The 15,984-nt window shown below is 42.9% G+C and overlaps 1 protein-coding gene and 1 pseudogene across 2 annotated transcripts in view; both read left to right on the top strand.

Annotated features, from left to right (window-relative positions):
* The first annotated feature begins 12,019 nt into the window (after window positions 1-12,019).
* LOC105005508 lies at window positions 12,020-15,133 on the top strand (annotated as a pseudogene). The gene has a single exon (XR_827329.1). The product of XR_827329.1 is annotated as a 40S ribosomal protein S14 pseudogene (transcript).
* MTDH (metadherin) overlaps window positions 14,767-15,984 on the top strand; it is a 58,315-nt gene continuing 57,097 nt past the window's right edge. Inside the window, exons 1-2 of the mRNA XM_010863563.1 lie at window positions 14,767-14,819; window positions 15,662-15,890. Of these exons, the coding sequence (XP_010861865.1) occupies window positions 14,767-14,819; window positions 15,662-15,890 (282 nt within the window). The remainder of the gene's footprint in view (window positions 14,820-15,661; window positions 15,891-15,984) is intronic.

The following is a 15,984-nucleotide window of genomic DNA, read 5'->3' as shown; positions in this document are numbered from 1 at the left end:
GGTGTGAAAAAAAGACCTGCCCCAAAACCTCTCACATTCTCCTTAGCCATCTTTTTTCGAAGCTTATTATGTAAAATTGTTCTCCCTCATTTGGATGCCTTTCATTCGTAAATTGTTGCCTTTTTTCTCACTATTTCTGTTCATCAGATTTGGAGGAAGGTCGTTTAACCTGGATTTACCTTGCCATTGCTTCAGATGTCAGTTTACCCTGTTTTCAGACCTTATAAGCTTATGATAATGTGTGAACAGAAAATATCCCGAGAAATATTGCTGATACTTAATTGTTAAAAAATAAAAACTTTTGGTCAGTCTACTTATCGCTCTTGGTCAGATTATTTATATGCTCTAAACATTCTAAGACTGCAACTGTATGATAGCAAAGAAGCACAGACGTCAGTTTCCAAGCCCTGGAGTCCCACAGGCCTGTGTTCAAAATCTCGACTCAGCCACTCAGGGGCTGCGGGATAGTGAGAAAGTTATGAAAAGCCTGTTTATCATCTTAATCTGGTGAGAAAAAGGGGATGATAATAAGAATACCTACTTCATCAATTGCAAGGATTAAATAATTCACATTAAGTGCTTATCACAGTGCCTGGCACTGAACCATCTACTTTGTAAGTTCTATGTAAGGCTTCTCCTTTCCAGAGAAGAAAGGAGATGTAGATATATGATGTAGCCTATACAATAGGAATTTTTTAAATTGAAAGGAACCTTAAAGGTTATCTTATCTAAACCTGTTATAAAAAATGAATTAAGATCATGAGAAATTACATCAGAAATAATATTATACCTATTCCCAAATACCCTGTGGGAGAAGGCTGTGGCACCCCACTCCAGTACTGTTGCCCGGAAAATCCCATGGATGGAGGAGCCTGGTAGGCTGCAGTCCAGGGGTCGCTAAGAGTCAGACACGACTGAGTGACTTCACTTTCACTTTCCACTTTCATGCATTGGAGAAGGAAATGGCAACCCACTCCAGTGTTCTTGCCTGGAGAATCCCAGGGACGGAGAAGCCTGGTAGGCTGCAGTCCATGGGGTTGCACAGAGTCGGACACGACTGAAGCAACTTGGCAGCAAATACCCTGATTCACCTCTTGGTCAATAGATATGAATGTTCTGAAGGTGCATTTCTCATTGTAAACTATTAACTAGGTATCTCGCCCACTAAAAACACAACAAAATCATTTTGGCAAGACCCGTGACAACAATGGAGGAATTCTGGATTTAGGTCCAGTGAACTTTCTATTGATTGACAGCTTATCTTACATTATTAAAGGAACTACCTTTAATCCATGAAGGTTTATAAAAATATTTGCACATAAATAAATGTAGTTTTTTACTTATTTAGTTTGGGTAAAGAGACATATCATTAAAGTTCTATACTATTCACAAGATATAGGTCTGTCATAGAGACATACTAAGCTCATCCAAAGCTTGATCTTGGCCATACCCACTATAAAAGTTTTACCCAAATTCATAATTATCGAAATATATCTTTTTAAAGATTATGGTGTCAAAAATGCAGTGACATAACTAGCTAAAAGAAACTAGCTGAATGAATCCTTGGAGGAAAAATATTTAATATAGTAAACCTCTAGCATCATAATGTATGGTGTTTCCAGCCCAGACCTTCTAAGCCTAAAAGAGGTCAGAGCGGGATAAGCCCTGGAGAATGTCCCACTGGATAAAACTTGTGTGCCATGCCTACTTTTCTGAGGCACAGTCACCAGTAGTCGTCTTTATACAATGCAGTTCCCAGACCCTGCCCTCCTTAGCTTTGTTGCTATTGTTCAGTTACTAAGTCGTGTCCAGCTCTATGCGACCCCATGGACTGCAGCACGCCAGGCTCCTCTGTCTGCCACTATCTCCTGGAGTTTGCTCAAATTTATGTCCACTGAGTCAGTGATACTATCCAACAATCTCATCCTCTGCCACCCTCTTCTCCTTTGCCTTCCATCTTTCCCAGCATCAGGGTCTTTTCCAATGAGTCGGCTCTTCACATCAGGCGGCCAAAATACTGGAGCTTCAGCTTCAGCATCAGTCCTTTCAATGAATATTCAGGGTTGATTTCTTTTAGGACTGACTGGTTTGATCTCCTTGAAGCCCAAGACTCTTGAGAGTCCCTTGGACTGCAAGGAGAGTCAATCAGTTCATCCTAAAGGAAATAAGTCTTGAATATTCACTGGAAGGACTGATACTGAAGCTGAAGCTCCAATACTTTGGCCACCTGATACGAAGAACTGACTCATCTGAAAAGACCTAGATGCTGGGAAAGATTGAAGGCAGGAGGAGAAGGGGACGACAGAGGGTGAGATGGTGGATGGCATCACCGACTCAATAGACATGAGTTTGAGCGAGCTCTGGGAGTTGGTGATGGACAGGGAGGCCTGGAATGCTGCAGTTCATGGGGTGTCAGAGAGTTGGACATAACTGAGCGACTGAACAAGTCACCGCCTGCAGTGATTTTGGAGCCCAATAAAATAAAATCTGTCACTGCTTCCACTTTTTCCCTTTCCATTTGCCACGAAGTGACAGGACCATCAGATGCCATGATCTTAGTTTTTAGAATGCTGAGTTTTAAGCCTGTTTTTTCACTTTCCTTTTTCACCCTCATCAAAAGGCTCTTTAGTTCCTCTTTGCTTTCTACCATTAGAGTGGTATCATCAGCATATCTGAGGCTGTTGTTGGTATTCCTCCCAGCAATCTTTATTTCAGCTTGTGATTCATATAGCCCAGCATTTGCATGATATACTCTGCATAATTTAGCTTATCACCCTCATAACAACCAATGGTCATTCAGACTGTATTGTTGCCAAAATACTTATTCAAGCTTCTCTTACCCTCTGAGTGCCAACCAGGTAATGGAATAAACAGGTCAGTTATAACTGGTTATGAGCTAAAGGATTAAATCAGTGATACAATATCCCACTCCCTTCCCCTCCCAGAAAACATATTCACAGACAAAGCTTCACTGCTATGGCTTAACCTAAAGGAATGCCTTCAGTGGAAAAAAAAAAAAAAATTCATGCCACAGAAGCCAGAAGGAAGTTATGGCATCTCACAGCTGTCAGAGGTCCCTACGGGCTGTCCTAGACTACTAAATGAAATGTGTCCTGTAAGACTTGGAGGATTCCTCACAGAAGCCCAAGCATACAGCTACTTAGTCCTGGTCTGATATCAAACATCTCAAGCCATTGTGACTCTGGCGCTTCAGGAGATAGCCAATACAGGTCACTCGTGGCATGTGGAATCCAGTTCCTTGGCCAGAGGTTGAACCCCAACTGCACTGGAACTATGGAGTTTTAGCCACTGGGCTATCAGGGAAGACCCAGAACATGCGTCTTTTCATCCTACTCCTTCTTCTCCCTTCTTAGTGCCTAGAAGTTAGACATGGCAACATGCCATCTAGGACCATGCTACTGCTACTGCTAAGTCACTTCAGTCGTGTCCGACTCTGTGAGACCCCAGAGGCAGCAGCCCAGCAGGCTCCCTGGTCCCTGGGATTCTCCAGGCAAGAACACTGGAGTGGGTTGCCATTTCCTTCTCCAATGCATGAAAGTGAAAAGTGAAAGTGAAGTCGCTCAGTCGTGTCCAACTCTTAGCGACCCCATGGACTGCAGCCTACCAGGCTCCTCCGCCCATGGGACTTTCCAGGCAAGAGTACTGGAGTGGGGTGCCATTGCCTTCTCCGTAGGACCACACAGATGTGGCTAATATTTTAGGGCCACAGGTTGAATTGCAGGATAGAAGGAGCCTACGTAACAATATTATATGAGAAATTAATTAGACTATTAAATTCTATATGATTCTATATTGTTTAAACACCTGTCTTTGTTAACAGCAGCTTATTCTGTACCCTAACTGAAACACTTTACAATTTTACTTGTTTAACATTATGCTTTTACTTGCTAATTGCTATTTCATTTTCTCTAGCTGTTGCAGAGCACTTCCATCAAGGAACAATAAAATACTCAAAGAAATACACACATTTCTGTACAGAGAGACACGGCAACTTTGCTAAAATGGGTGGGTGTTAAAATCAGGCAATAGCTCAGAATGATCATTTTATCAGCTAATTATAAAAATTCAAGTTTGGGTAAAACAAACCCTATTCTCAAGGTTACACACAGTGCTGTCTACTTGTATAGAATAGTAACATTGTCTGTTAAGAGAAAGTGTACCTGAATACTGAACTTGATTCTTTTTGGAACAGTTAGGGCACAAACTAGAAAAAAGCATTCCAGTCATTCAAGATAAATGATTTCCTGTTGCTAAATCCTCTTAGCAGATATAAACAAATTACTCTAAATCTATATCTAACAATCTTTTAAGTTGGTAGTGCGCGGATGCGACAGACCGCGCAGAAGCGTGGCGGAGAGGAGCTACCCCTCGCCCGAGGTCAGGGGCGGCGACCAAGAGCGCCAGGCTGCGCCGCGCAGGAGCCGCGGAGAGGAGCTACCCCACGCCCGAGGCCAGGGAAGGCGGCCGAGAGGAGCTACCCCACGTCCAAGGAGTGGCAGATTCATGGTAATAAATGAGGATTCATGGTAATAAATTAATCTCTCTCAACTTCTCTTTTGCCACTAATGGAATCATGATCACCATGTCACTCAAAAACAGAAAGTCAATCATCCATGATTCTTCTCTCCCCTTCATCTCACATTCTGTCACATGTCACACTTCATCTCATTTCTACCACCACTGGATTTAGGCACTGGGTACCTCACATCCCAGATCACTGCCAACAGCCTCCACCCCATCTTCCTGTTGAGTCACCACGTTTGTTAATTCATTAGTTAAACAAACGTTTGTATTAATAGTGCCTAGTGCAGTAAGTGCCAGGGGTGCCACAGTACACAAGTCAGCCCCATGGTGCTTATGTTCTAGTAAGAGATACCAGCAAATCAATTTTATGGTATTTTTGCCTTTAAAGACTCCAAAGAACAATCCCAGATCTTATCCTGTGTCATGGACTGAACTGTGTCCCCTCTAAAATTCCTACAGTGGAACCCTAACCCCCAGTGTGACTGCATTTGGAGACACTGCCTTTAAGGAGATAACCAGGGTTAAGTGAAGCTGTAAGGGTGGAGTCCTGATCAGACAGGACCAAGGTCCTTCTGAGAAGAAGAAGAAGGAATTCCCTGGCGGAACAGTGTTTAGGCCTCAATATTCTCACTGCTGGGAGCCCTGGGTTTGATCTCTGGTTGGGGAACTAAGATCCTGCAAGCTGTGCAGTACAGCCAAAAAACAAACAAACAGGACAAAGAAGAGGAAGAGACACCAGAGATTTCTCTCTCTCCACACACACGCAGACAAAAGGCCATGTGAAGACACAGCAAGAAGGCAGCTGTCTGCAGCCAAGGAGAGAGGCCTCCACAGAAACAGCCTTGAGGGCACATTAATCTTACACTTTCAGTCACAAGATATATGAGAAAATTAATTTCTGTTGTTTAGGCCATCCAGCCGCTGGTCCTCTGTTACAAGGCAGCCCAAGCTGACTAAGCCGTTACTCTCATTCTCACCAAACAGGCCCTATTCTCTAACTACCAGGCTTCAGCTTCAGGGAAGTAAAATTCTCTACATGCGCTCACAAAATAACTCATCAGGAATAAGAGTCATAGCACAGACAAAACTTGCACCATACCCTGAGCAAAAACAAAACAACAAACAAAAACTCATTGAGTCCAAGTGATTCGTCAAACTTAGGATTTATTAGATATAGCTTACTAACTGCCAAGTTTACCTTTCCAGTTACAGTATCAATGCTTTGGTCAGTTTTTGAGTATCTGAGGTTGCTGCTAAGTCACTTCAGTCGTGTCCAACTCTGTGCGACCCCATAGATGGCAGCCCACCAGGCTCCCCCGTCCCTGAGATGCTCCAGGCAAGAACTACTATAGTATCAATTCTTTGGTCAGTTTTTGAGTATCCGAGGTTACTAATTTACATAAAGATTTTGGTCTTTGCCAGAACAGACACCTGTGTCTTTCCTTTCTGCTCAGCCACCAAAATAGCTACTCATTTTTACAAACATTAGGTCTCAAATGAGGTTTGAGGAATTTTTTTTTTCTCTCATCCAGCAGAGGTGACTCACCACATTTTAAAGAAGTTTTTCCTTTTAGTAATAAAGTTTTCACAAGTTCAAAAATACCTTTGAAAACTTAACAGAAACCTTCGAAGCCACTGGTTATGACATGAATCAGCATATCTTAAAGTTTAGTGGTGGCATTATGCAGCAAAATAGGCCTAAATGAAACAGAATACTTAAGTAAATATTATAACTCTTAGGAAGCATTTCCCAGGGAGGCATTTTAAATTTATACTAAATTTTATATATATATATACATGAAAATGATTATCCTCTTGTGAGAAATTTTTCTATTGGTCAATAATAAGTTTTTTCCAATTTTTGAAAGATGAATAAAACCTTTTAGGAAGAAGGAAGGAAAGAATATTTCAGAAGACAGAAGTTGGGCTCTCTGGGCAGATTCCTGCTATAACCTTGCCATGGGTGAAGCCCAAATGTGTACCATACAAAATAGTTCCCACTGCTTCAGATTTGGGCTTCCCAGGTCGTGCACAGGTAAAGAATCCACCTGCCAAAGCAGGAGACACAGGTTTGATCCCTGGGTCAGGAAGATACCCTGGAGGAGGAAATGGCAACCCACTCCAGTATTCTTGCCTGGAGAATCCCATGGACAGAGGAGCCTGGCAGGTGACAGTCCATGGGGTCACAAAGAGTCAGACATAACTGAGTGACTAAGCACATATATTCACAGAAAATATTCAAACAATTTAGAAGAGTATAAAGAAAAAAGTTTTTTTTTAAAAAAACCTCCAAAAAAATCCTACTGCTGTACACTGCTGTACAGATAGAGGGATTGTCTTTCCAGATGCCTCTCAATCCATGTATATACATACACATACTCTAAAATTGTAATGATGTGATACCCATGTTTTTCTGTAACCTGATGTTTTCACTTAAGAGGTAGGCTTCCCATGTCAGTGAATAATTGATATACATAGATATAGGTCATATTCTTTAATGGCTGCATAATATTCCTATCCTTATATATGTCACAACACATTCAAACAATCGCTTCCTTTGGTTGCTTCCAATTTTTTGAGATTGTAAACTACAATGTAATGACTATGTGATTCCACTTTTGTGTATTGGTCTGATTATTTCTTGTGGACAATTTCTTAGCAATGGATTCTGCTGAATCAAAAAATCATTTGCCTTTTGAGCTTTGGATTTTTAAAATGTCTATGTTGCCAAACTGCCTTCGGAAAGCTGTGTGCCTATTTACTCTCATCAACACTGTACGAGAATGTCTGTTCCCCCATAGCTCTGCAAACACTGACTTTTGCCCATCTTTTCCAACTTTGACACTATCGTAGATATATTAGTTCTACTGTTGTGTAACAAATTACCACAAACTTGGCAACTTAAAACCCATGCACTAGCTCAAGTTTCCAGATCCTCTAAAGTCTTTTCAAGGCTGCAACCAAGGCATAAGCCAGGGCTGGGGTCTCCTCAGAAGGATCACTTGAGGAAAGACTTGCTTACGAGCTCACTTACATGGTTGTTGGCAGGACTCAGGTCCTTTTTGGTTGTTGGACTGAGGGCCACAGTTTGCAATGGGCTGTTGCCCTCAGTTCCTTGCCACTTGTGCCTCTTCAACACGGCAACCTGGTTCATCAGAGTCATGAAGGGAGAAGGTCGGCTTGCCAGATGGAAATCAGAATCTTTTGTAACTGAATCACAGAAATGACATTCTCTCAATGTTAAGGTAGCTTATTGGTTTTCAGAAGGAAATTACTTAAGGGGATGAGATTACACAAAGTCATAAATACCAGAAGGCAGAAATCACTGGGGACATCTTGGAAAATGCCAACCAGAGTCCACCCTCTGGTCCCCAGTGACTCACATCACTTCTACATGCAAAACACATTCACCCTCTTTTAAGGCCCTCAGTAGATTCATCCCATTAGAGCATCTGCTCAGATCCAGGATTTCATCATCTAAATCAGGTCCAGGTACAGATGAAGCTCCTTAGGTGTAGTTTTGTTCATGATATCTCCTGCAGCACAATCTCTTTCAATTTGAGGGAACTGTGAAACTAAACACAAGTTTTCTTCTCCTTAGACATCCACCATACAATGGTGCTACAGCAAAGGAAAATAGGTACAGACATTCCCATTCAAACTGGGGGGAAATTAGAGATACAAAGGCATCAGTTGTCCATAGCAATCCTGAAATACAGCTCAGGAAAGTTGAAAGTTCCTGGATTAGTTTTCAAAGTCTAGAATAATTCTCCGTGAGTCTTAACTCCACCCTCTGGACTCTTAATTTTATGCTCCGAGTCTCCTTTTCTCAAGAAAAGTAGTGCAGTTTGCAACTGAGTAATTTTCTCAGCCTGCCTCTCACCAGTAAAGTTTTGGAAGTTCCATACCTTCTTCAGTACTCTCTTTGTCCCTTGCAGTCCAAAATGGTAGTTTGTGGGATTTCTTTGGAAGGAATGATGCTAAAGCTGAAACCAGTACTTTGGCCACCTCATGCGAAGAGTTGACTCATTGGAAAAGACTCTGATGCTGGGAGGGATTGGGGGCAGGAGGAGAAGGGGATGGCAGAGGATGAGATGGCTGGATGGCATCGCTGACTCGATGGACGTGAGTCTCAGTGAACTCCGGGAATTGGTGATGGACAGGGAGGCCTGGTGTGCTGCGATTCATGGGGTCACAAAGAGTCGGACACAACTGAGCAACTGATCTGATCTGATGTTCTCAAAACTTTTTGAGTCTTCTGCAAATGTCACGTGAATAAGTGTGAAATAATTTCAACGGGTACTATGAAATTTCATGGTGCCATAAATATACACAACATGAGGAGTGACCTGGTCAAGTGCTGGGCACAGCATCTAGGAGAAAATGATGTTTCACTTGAGATAGGAAGAATAAGTGGAAATTAACTAGGAAAAGCAACCAATGAATTTCATGCACAGTGCAAAGGGTTTGTAAGAGTAGAAAGCATCAGTGATTAAGAAATGAGTGTGAACAGAGCAAGGAAACTAAGGGGTATCCCCTGCTCTCATCTCTCCCCTGGAGTCCACATCCATGTGAACCTACCTATTTGATAACTTATCTGGATAATTTGTACTCTCAAAATCAATGTGTATAAAACAAAGCTACTAATCTCGAGTTGCCAAACGTAGCTCTTTTCCAATATTCCCCATTTCAATGAATGGCACCACCATCTATCCAACTGGAAGTGAGACACCTAAGTCGTTAAGAATTCCTTCTTCAAATCCCTCCACAAAATCTTAAGGACTCTATCACTAGTTACAGAATAGTGCTTACCATAAGCCAAGCTTCCCATGCTCTCTCATGTCCCAAAGCCTTCCCTTTTGCTGGTCCTCATGCTTGGAAACTCCTCTCCACTCTCTTCTCTTCGTAGCAACATCTCATTCATCCTCCTAGACTGAACCTAAATATATAGTATTTGAAAGTGTTCCACTGCTTCAAATGCAGAAATAACCTTTCCCTTTTTGGTGATATCACTTTGTAAATCCTCATCAGACTGTTACTGACTGAGTTCCCCGTGAAGTAGACTTTTAGATGAGCATATAAGGAAGCGCTCTTGGAACCAATACCAGGGGAAGGAGAGGGAAACAGGACTGAGGAGGTCGAGAAGTGGGCTGAGATACAGTACCAACAATCCTCAGCCAAGCTCAAGGAGTACTGTGGGGCTGGGATGGTCTTTCAAAACTGACCCAGGGTGGGACAAGGCCAGGACTGTGCAGCCCCAGGCTGATGAGTCACTGGATGTAGGTTGCCCCTGAATGGGGACATGACCTTTGCTGAGGAAGTTTTCCTCAGTCATTTCCCCAAAATCTGACACCTAACAGATGGCCCTTGGTAATACTCCTGTTAGAGTAGGCAGGTGGCTAGGTATGAGCAGAGAAATGAGGGCAGGGGCCAGCTGGCAAGAAACCTTACTTAAATAAACTTTCACTTTACTTTCTTAACCTTTCGTCTTCATCTTCGAATTCTCAATGAAGAACCTCAAATTCACTGGCAACATTCCCAGAGTTGGGGGAAAATTCTTTCATTAACGAAGCAGGACCTGGGAGGTACATCACAGCATCCAGTACAATCTTCATGCTCAAATCAGTTTGCTGTAGTGATACTCTCCTGCATTAAAGCCATTTAAGAAAGGGTCCATTGGCCTCACTAGGCTCTGAGATTTTTGAGGACAGATAGCACGCATTCAAACCAAAGAGCTGGGATTCAGTAAACGTCCAGTGAAGAAATGATTGAACAGGGACTTCCCTGGGAGCTCAGTGGTGAAGAGTCCCCCTGCCAATGGAGGAGACACGGGGTTCAATCCCTAGTATGGGAAGATCCCACACGCCATGGAACAACTGAGCCCGTGGGCCCCAACTATCGAGGCTGTGCTCTAGAGCCTGGGAGCAGCAACTACTGAGGCCTGCAAGCCCAGAGCCTGTGCCCCAACAAGTGAAGCCACCACAAAGAGAAGCCTGCGCGCTGCAGCTGGAGAGTAGCCCTCCCTCCCCAAAACTAGGGAAAAGCCTGAGCAGCAATTAAGACCCAGCACAGCCAAATAAATATTTAAAAAAAAAAAAACTGAATTAATGATCCAGGGAAACTGATTAACTAAAACCACAGACATCTAACTGATGAGACAGAGTGCCAATTTCTTCCTTTGCACCAGTATTTTTCAATCATTTTTTCATTATCACTCCTGTAAGGGCCTTTTTAGATACTTTCCTATTTAGTTTTAATACCACATATATATTGTATATCTGTGCATGTAGTGTATTGATCTGTACTTTGTACACTAAAAAACATTTTTTAAGCCCCCAAAGCCAACACTGAGAAATCCCCTGTGGGAACAATATTGCTCCACTGAGAATGTATGATTTACACTAGTAAATATAACTTCAAAGAGGATCAGATTACTTAAGTCAGCTCATCTTACAATAAAGATGCCTCATTACAAAATGGCTGTGGCATGCTGAGCATGAAATCAGAGCAAAAGGGGTTAAAAGGCCTAAAGGGATACCCATAGACACGGGCCAGTGTACCATTCCCCACCATAAGATACATACCCCCACAACATAATAGCCACAGGAGCCTCCATTATTTTGCCTAGCTCCCGTGCAAACTATAGCTTTTGTCATTTTTGTCAGTTAAATTTAATTACAAAGTATCTCAGGTATACAAAAAGTTGAGATAAGGAGCACTCTTGTACCCATAACCTAATTTAAGAGATAAAAACACTATATATTCGTTTGTAACCTACACATAATGTGTGTATGTGTCCAACTCCTTGTGACCCCATGGGCTGTAGCCCGCCAGGCTTGTCTATGGAATTTTCCAGGCAAGAATACTAGAGTGGGTTGCCATTTCCTCCTCCAGGGGATCTTCTGGACCCAGGAATCAAACCTGAGTCTCTGGCATCTCCTGCATTGGCAAGTGGATTCTTTACCAACTGTGGGACCTGGGAAGCTCTACTGAAATGTGAAACTTTGTCCCCACTCCAAATTCACATGTTGGAGCCCTAACCCCAACATGACTGTTACTTGGAGATAAGGTCTTTAGGGAAGCAATTAAGGTTAAATGAAGTCATAAGGGTGGGGCCCTAATCTGACAGGATTAGTATCTTTTATTATAAGACATCAGAGAGTTCACTGGCTATCTCTCCACCATGTGAGGACACAGCAAGGAAGTGGCCATCTGGAAGCCAGGAAGAAAACCAGTCCTCTAATCTTGGACTTCCAGTCTCCAGAACTGTGAGAAATCTTGTCTAAGCTACCTAGTTTATGGAATTTTGTTTTGGTAGTCTGAGCAAACAAACACAAACAAACTAATCCCAAGAATTAATCACTGGGTATAAGGAAAAAAGAGGAGAAACCAAGGGGTCAAGAACAGTTAAGACTGGGTTCTACTACAAACTCAGCCACTCTGATTCTGTGGTACAACCCTTAGCCCTCTGAAGCATCCTTCTCTTCTATGAAATGAGAGGTTTTAGGTAGAACTTCTTCAGGTCTCTTAAAACTTCCAAACTAAGCTCTTTCCAGTGATGAGTCTGGAGATGTGCAGAAATGGCACCTTGCAGGGGGAAAGAAAAGGAAGAACAGGCCATCAGCCTTGGCCCTCGGGTGGCTGAAGAAGAAAATGTATTTGGGTGTGCCACACCTTTGCATCGTTCATTGACACTTTTGTCCGTGTCACCGATCTTTCAGGCAAGGAAACCATCTGCCGTGTAAGGTGAAGGCTGAGATGAGTCCTCTCCATATGCTGCCATGTTGGCTGCCTAGGATGTAGCCCAGAGATGCAAGGAGCTGGGCATCACTGCCCTCCACATCAAACTCTGGGTCACAGGAGGAAATAGGACCAAGACTCCTGGACCAGGAGCCCAGTCAGCGCTCAGAGCCCTAGCCCGCTAAGGGATGAAGATTGGGCTGATTGAGAATGTTACCCCCATCCCCTCTGACAGCACCCGCAGGAAGAGGGGTCTCCATGGCAACCATCTGTGAACAGGACTCCTCAAATTGTTGTTTGTTAATAAATTGCCTTGATGTAAAAAACAAAAACAAAGCCTCTCAAACTATAAGTGTTACATGCTGTGGGCTATGGCTCAGGCAATGACCGTGCCAGGATTCTATCCTCATGAAGTTCTTATGGGTATTCACAAAGCTATTTAGTTACAAGCATATTCATGACAGAATTGCATTTAATGGCAAAAAACAAGAACAGCAACAAAAAAACTTGTAAATAACCTATCCAATAATAAACTATGTTAAATAAACTATATAGTAGAGCCAGATCATAGAATAAGTATTTATTGTGCAAACCTGTTTAAAAAAATTAACATCAAGTATATACCGCTGAGAAACCTTAAAATTATAGATTGGTAAAAACTTTGTTAAAAATACTATCAGTGAACATGGAGCACGCCACTCCTGTATGCAGCTGTTCCTTCCACATGGGTCACTTTTCAAAAAACTGTTAACTGTTTTATTGAGGTATATTTGACATAAACTACAATATCTAAAGTACACATTTGGTAAGTTTTGACATATATAAACCCATAAAACCCATATGCCCATAAAACGAGAATAATAAAGATAACATATCCATCACTCCCCAACGTTTCCTAGTGCCCCTTTGTAATCACTCCCAGCCACCACTCCTTGCTCACTCGCCTCCCCAAATCACCACTGATTTGCTGTCACTATAGATCAGTTTGCATTTTCTAGTTTTATATAAATGAAATCATACATTACATACTCTTTTTTGCCTGGCTTCTTTCACTCGGTATATTTATGTTGAGATTCACCTATGCTGCTTCATGTATTTATTTCTGAGTGGTATTCCATTGTATGGGTCATTTTGACTCCGAATTAGGAGTCTTCATTCCCAACCCAGTTGTTTCAAGAAGAGAGGTTTCAGCAATGACATCTAACATTTCTTTTAACTTTACCATTTTCAAGGAATTAGGATATTCCAGGCCAGGCTTGATATTATCTCTTTTAGACACCGCTTGCTTTGCTTTGACTCTTTCAAAGCATTGCTTCATTTAAATTTTACCTAAATTTCATTCTGCAGCAAGTTAATAAGCCTAACATTGTGGGGCTACTAGTATGTTCCTGGTGAGTTTTATCAGCTGGGTTCTATCAAGTGACATGAATGCTGATGTCATTAAATATGTCATTAAAATGTCACCTTGCGTTTGTCATTAAATGCAAAACAGTAATTAGTGTATGAATCCATTTTTGTTCTTAAATTAAAATACTTTAAAAGATGACACAAAGCTATATGTGAAAAATGATTATATCTGTATTACCATATACAGTAAACATTTTCTTTTTAAGGTCAAAGGAGAATCACACGGAAAAAAAAAAAAAAAGGTGATGGGATTTTACATAATCAGTATTTGCCAGACTGCCAAAGAACAGGGATATCCAGCTACTATTATTGTATAATAGCTTAATTCATAAGCCCTCACGTGTTCACCTAGAATGGGGTTCTTAGGAAAGATACCCTCATGTCTCTGGAACCAAAGCATAAATGTAAAATTGTAAACCTACTTTCATAAATATAAATGCAATTTGGAACCTTTTAGAGATAAAGTAGTTCCAAATACATCTTCCAAGTTTTTGGCCTTATAATTTACACTGTCTTTAACTACAGTCTTTAATAATAAGTCTGTATAAAGCTTGGCTAGAGTAACAGTTTATTATTTACCAAACTCCCTTTCACTCATTAATCACAATATGCGTTACAACACAGTTGCAAAGTAGGTCAAAATACTCCTAAATACATTTCTGGCATTCGGTACTTATTACTCCCCTTTCTAATCTTTGAGAAAGCCTGTATTTAGTTCACTTAAGACACTTGCTAAAAATGCTAATTATCATTTAACGATAACACATCAAGTTTTCTCATAGGGAAATATAACGTCAAAACCCTAAGGCAGCCGTGAATATCATCTTTGTATTTTTAAGATCTGAAAATTCACTTCTTCCTAATGTTACCCAGATATGGTCAACGCAGCATACAAAAAAGAATTTTTGGAAATTCTCTGTGATCTTTCACAAAAGCTTAAAATAGAACGCAACGAAGGAACTACTTCATCTACATGTAAAACACAATCCAATATGCCTCACATTACTTCTTGTTAAACTGCAATAGGAAAATAATACTGCCCACGTGCCTTCCAACTTTTTTGAGTTCTGGCGAATGACAGGAACGAAAGCCCAGAGCGAAAACCACGAGAAAGCGCCCTTGGTCAGGCAGGCAAACTGTAGACACACAACTTGGAAGTTGAGACAAACCTAACTTATGAACGAAACCTAGGCCCCGAAAGAAGAGTGCCCGGCTTCGGACTCAACTGAGCCCAACTCTGGAAGCGTCTAGCTGGATCCGTGATCCAGTGAGTAGAAGCCGCTTCCACCCCAACACTACTCCCAGAAAAAGAACGGAGAAAAGCAGACAGCTACTAGGGCGACTTGGACCTACACCCCGTGACCTGGTTCCTCAGTCAGTTCAGTCACTCAGTCTTGTCAGACTTTTTGTAACCCCATGGACTGCAGCACGCCAAGCCTCCCTGTCCATCACCAACTCCCGGAGTTTACTCAAACTCATGTCTATTGAGTCGGTGATGCCATCCAACCATCTCATCCTCCGTCGTCCCCTTCTCCTCCCGCCTTCAATCTTTCCCAGCATCAGGGTCTTTTCATATGAGTCAACTCTTCGCATCAGGTGGCCGAAGTATTGGAGTTTCAGCTTCAGCATCAGTCCTTCTAATGAATATTCAGGACTGATCTCCTTTAGGATGGACTGGTTGGCTCTCCTTGCAGTCCAAGGGACTCTGAATCAAGAGTCTTCTCCAACACCACAGTTCAAAAGCATCAATTCTTCGGCGCTCAGCTTTCTTCAGAGTCCAACTTTCACATCCTAGCTCTTCACCCTCTTGCAAGCCACGCTCCCCCACCTCCCCGGCCCGCCGCAGCCCCCAGGCTTCCTCAAGAGCCCCTCCCCTGAACCCATTCAAAGCGCCACGTCTCCTAGCTCCTGGCCAACAGCCATTCCGCAGAGGCTTCCTCCAGTGAACCCCTCCCAACCTCCCGCCCAGATCACCGGTCCCCAGTGCTCGGCTTGCCTCCGGCAAACGCCGAAAAACGTCCCAGCCGACCGCCTCAGCCGCGTACTCCCGTCCCAACGGCTTCCGCCCCGCCCGGGCCTCGCCGCGCCCACGTGACACTCACGCCCCGCCCACCGGCGCCCACGTGACCCGCGGCCCCGCTCCGCCCCCCCCGTTCGCCTACCCGCTGCGTGGAATCGAACGGCCGGAGCCGCCCATTGTTCCGCCGAGGGAGGAACGGCGGGGGCCCGGCACTGGCGCGGAGACGCCGCTTAGCGGCCGCCAACTGGAGACACTCCCTCCCGCCGTCCCCC

Source organism: Bison bison, unplaced genomic scaffold (genome assembly GCF_000754665.1).
Source record: "Bison bison bison isolate TAMUID 2011002044 unplaced genomic scaffold, Bison_UMD1.0 scf7180017864491, whole genome shotgun sequence".
Lineage (NCBI taxonomy): Eukaryota > Metazoa > Chordata > Mammalia > Artiodactyla > Bovidae > Bison > Bison bison.
Note: the sequence above shows the minus strand (reverse complement) of the source record. Positions and strands in the feature narration are given on the sequence as shown.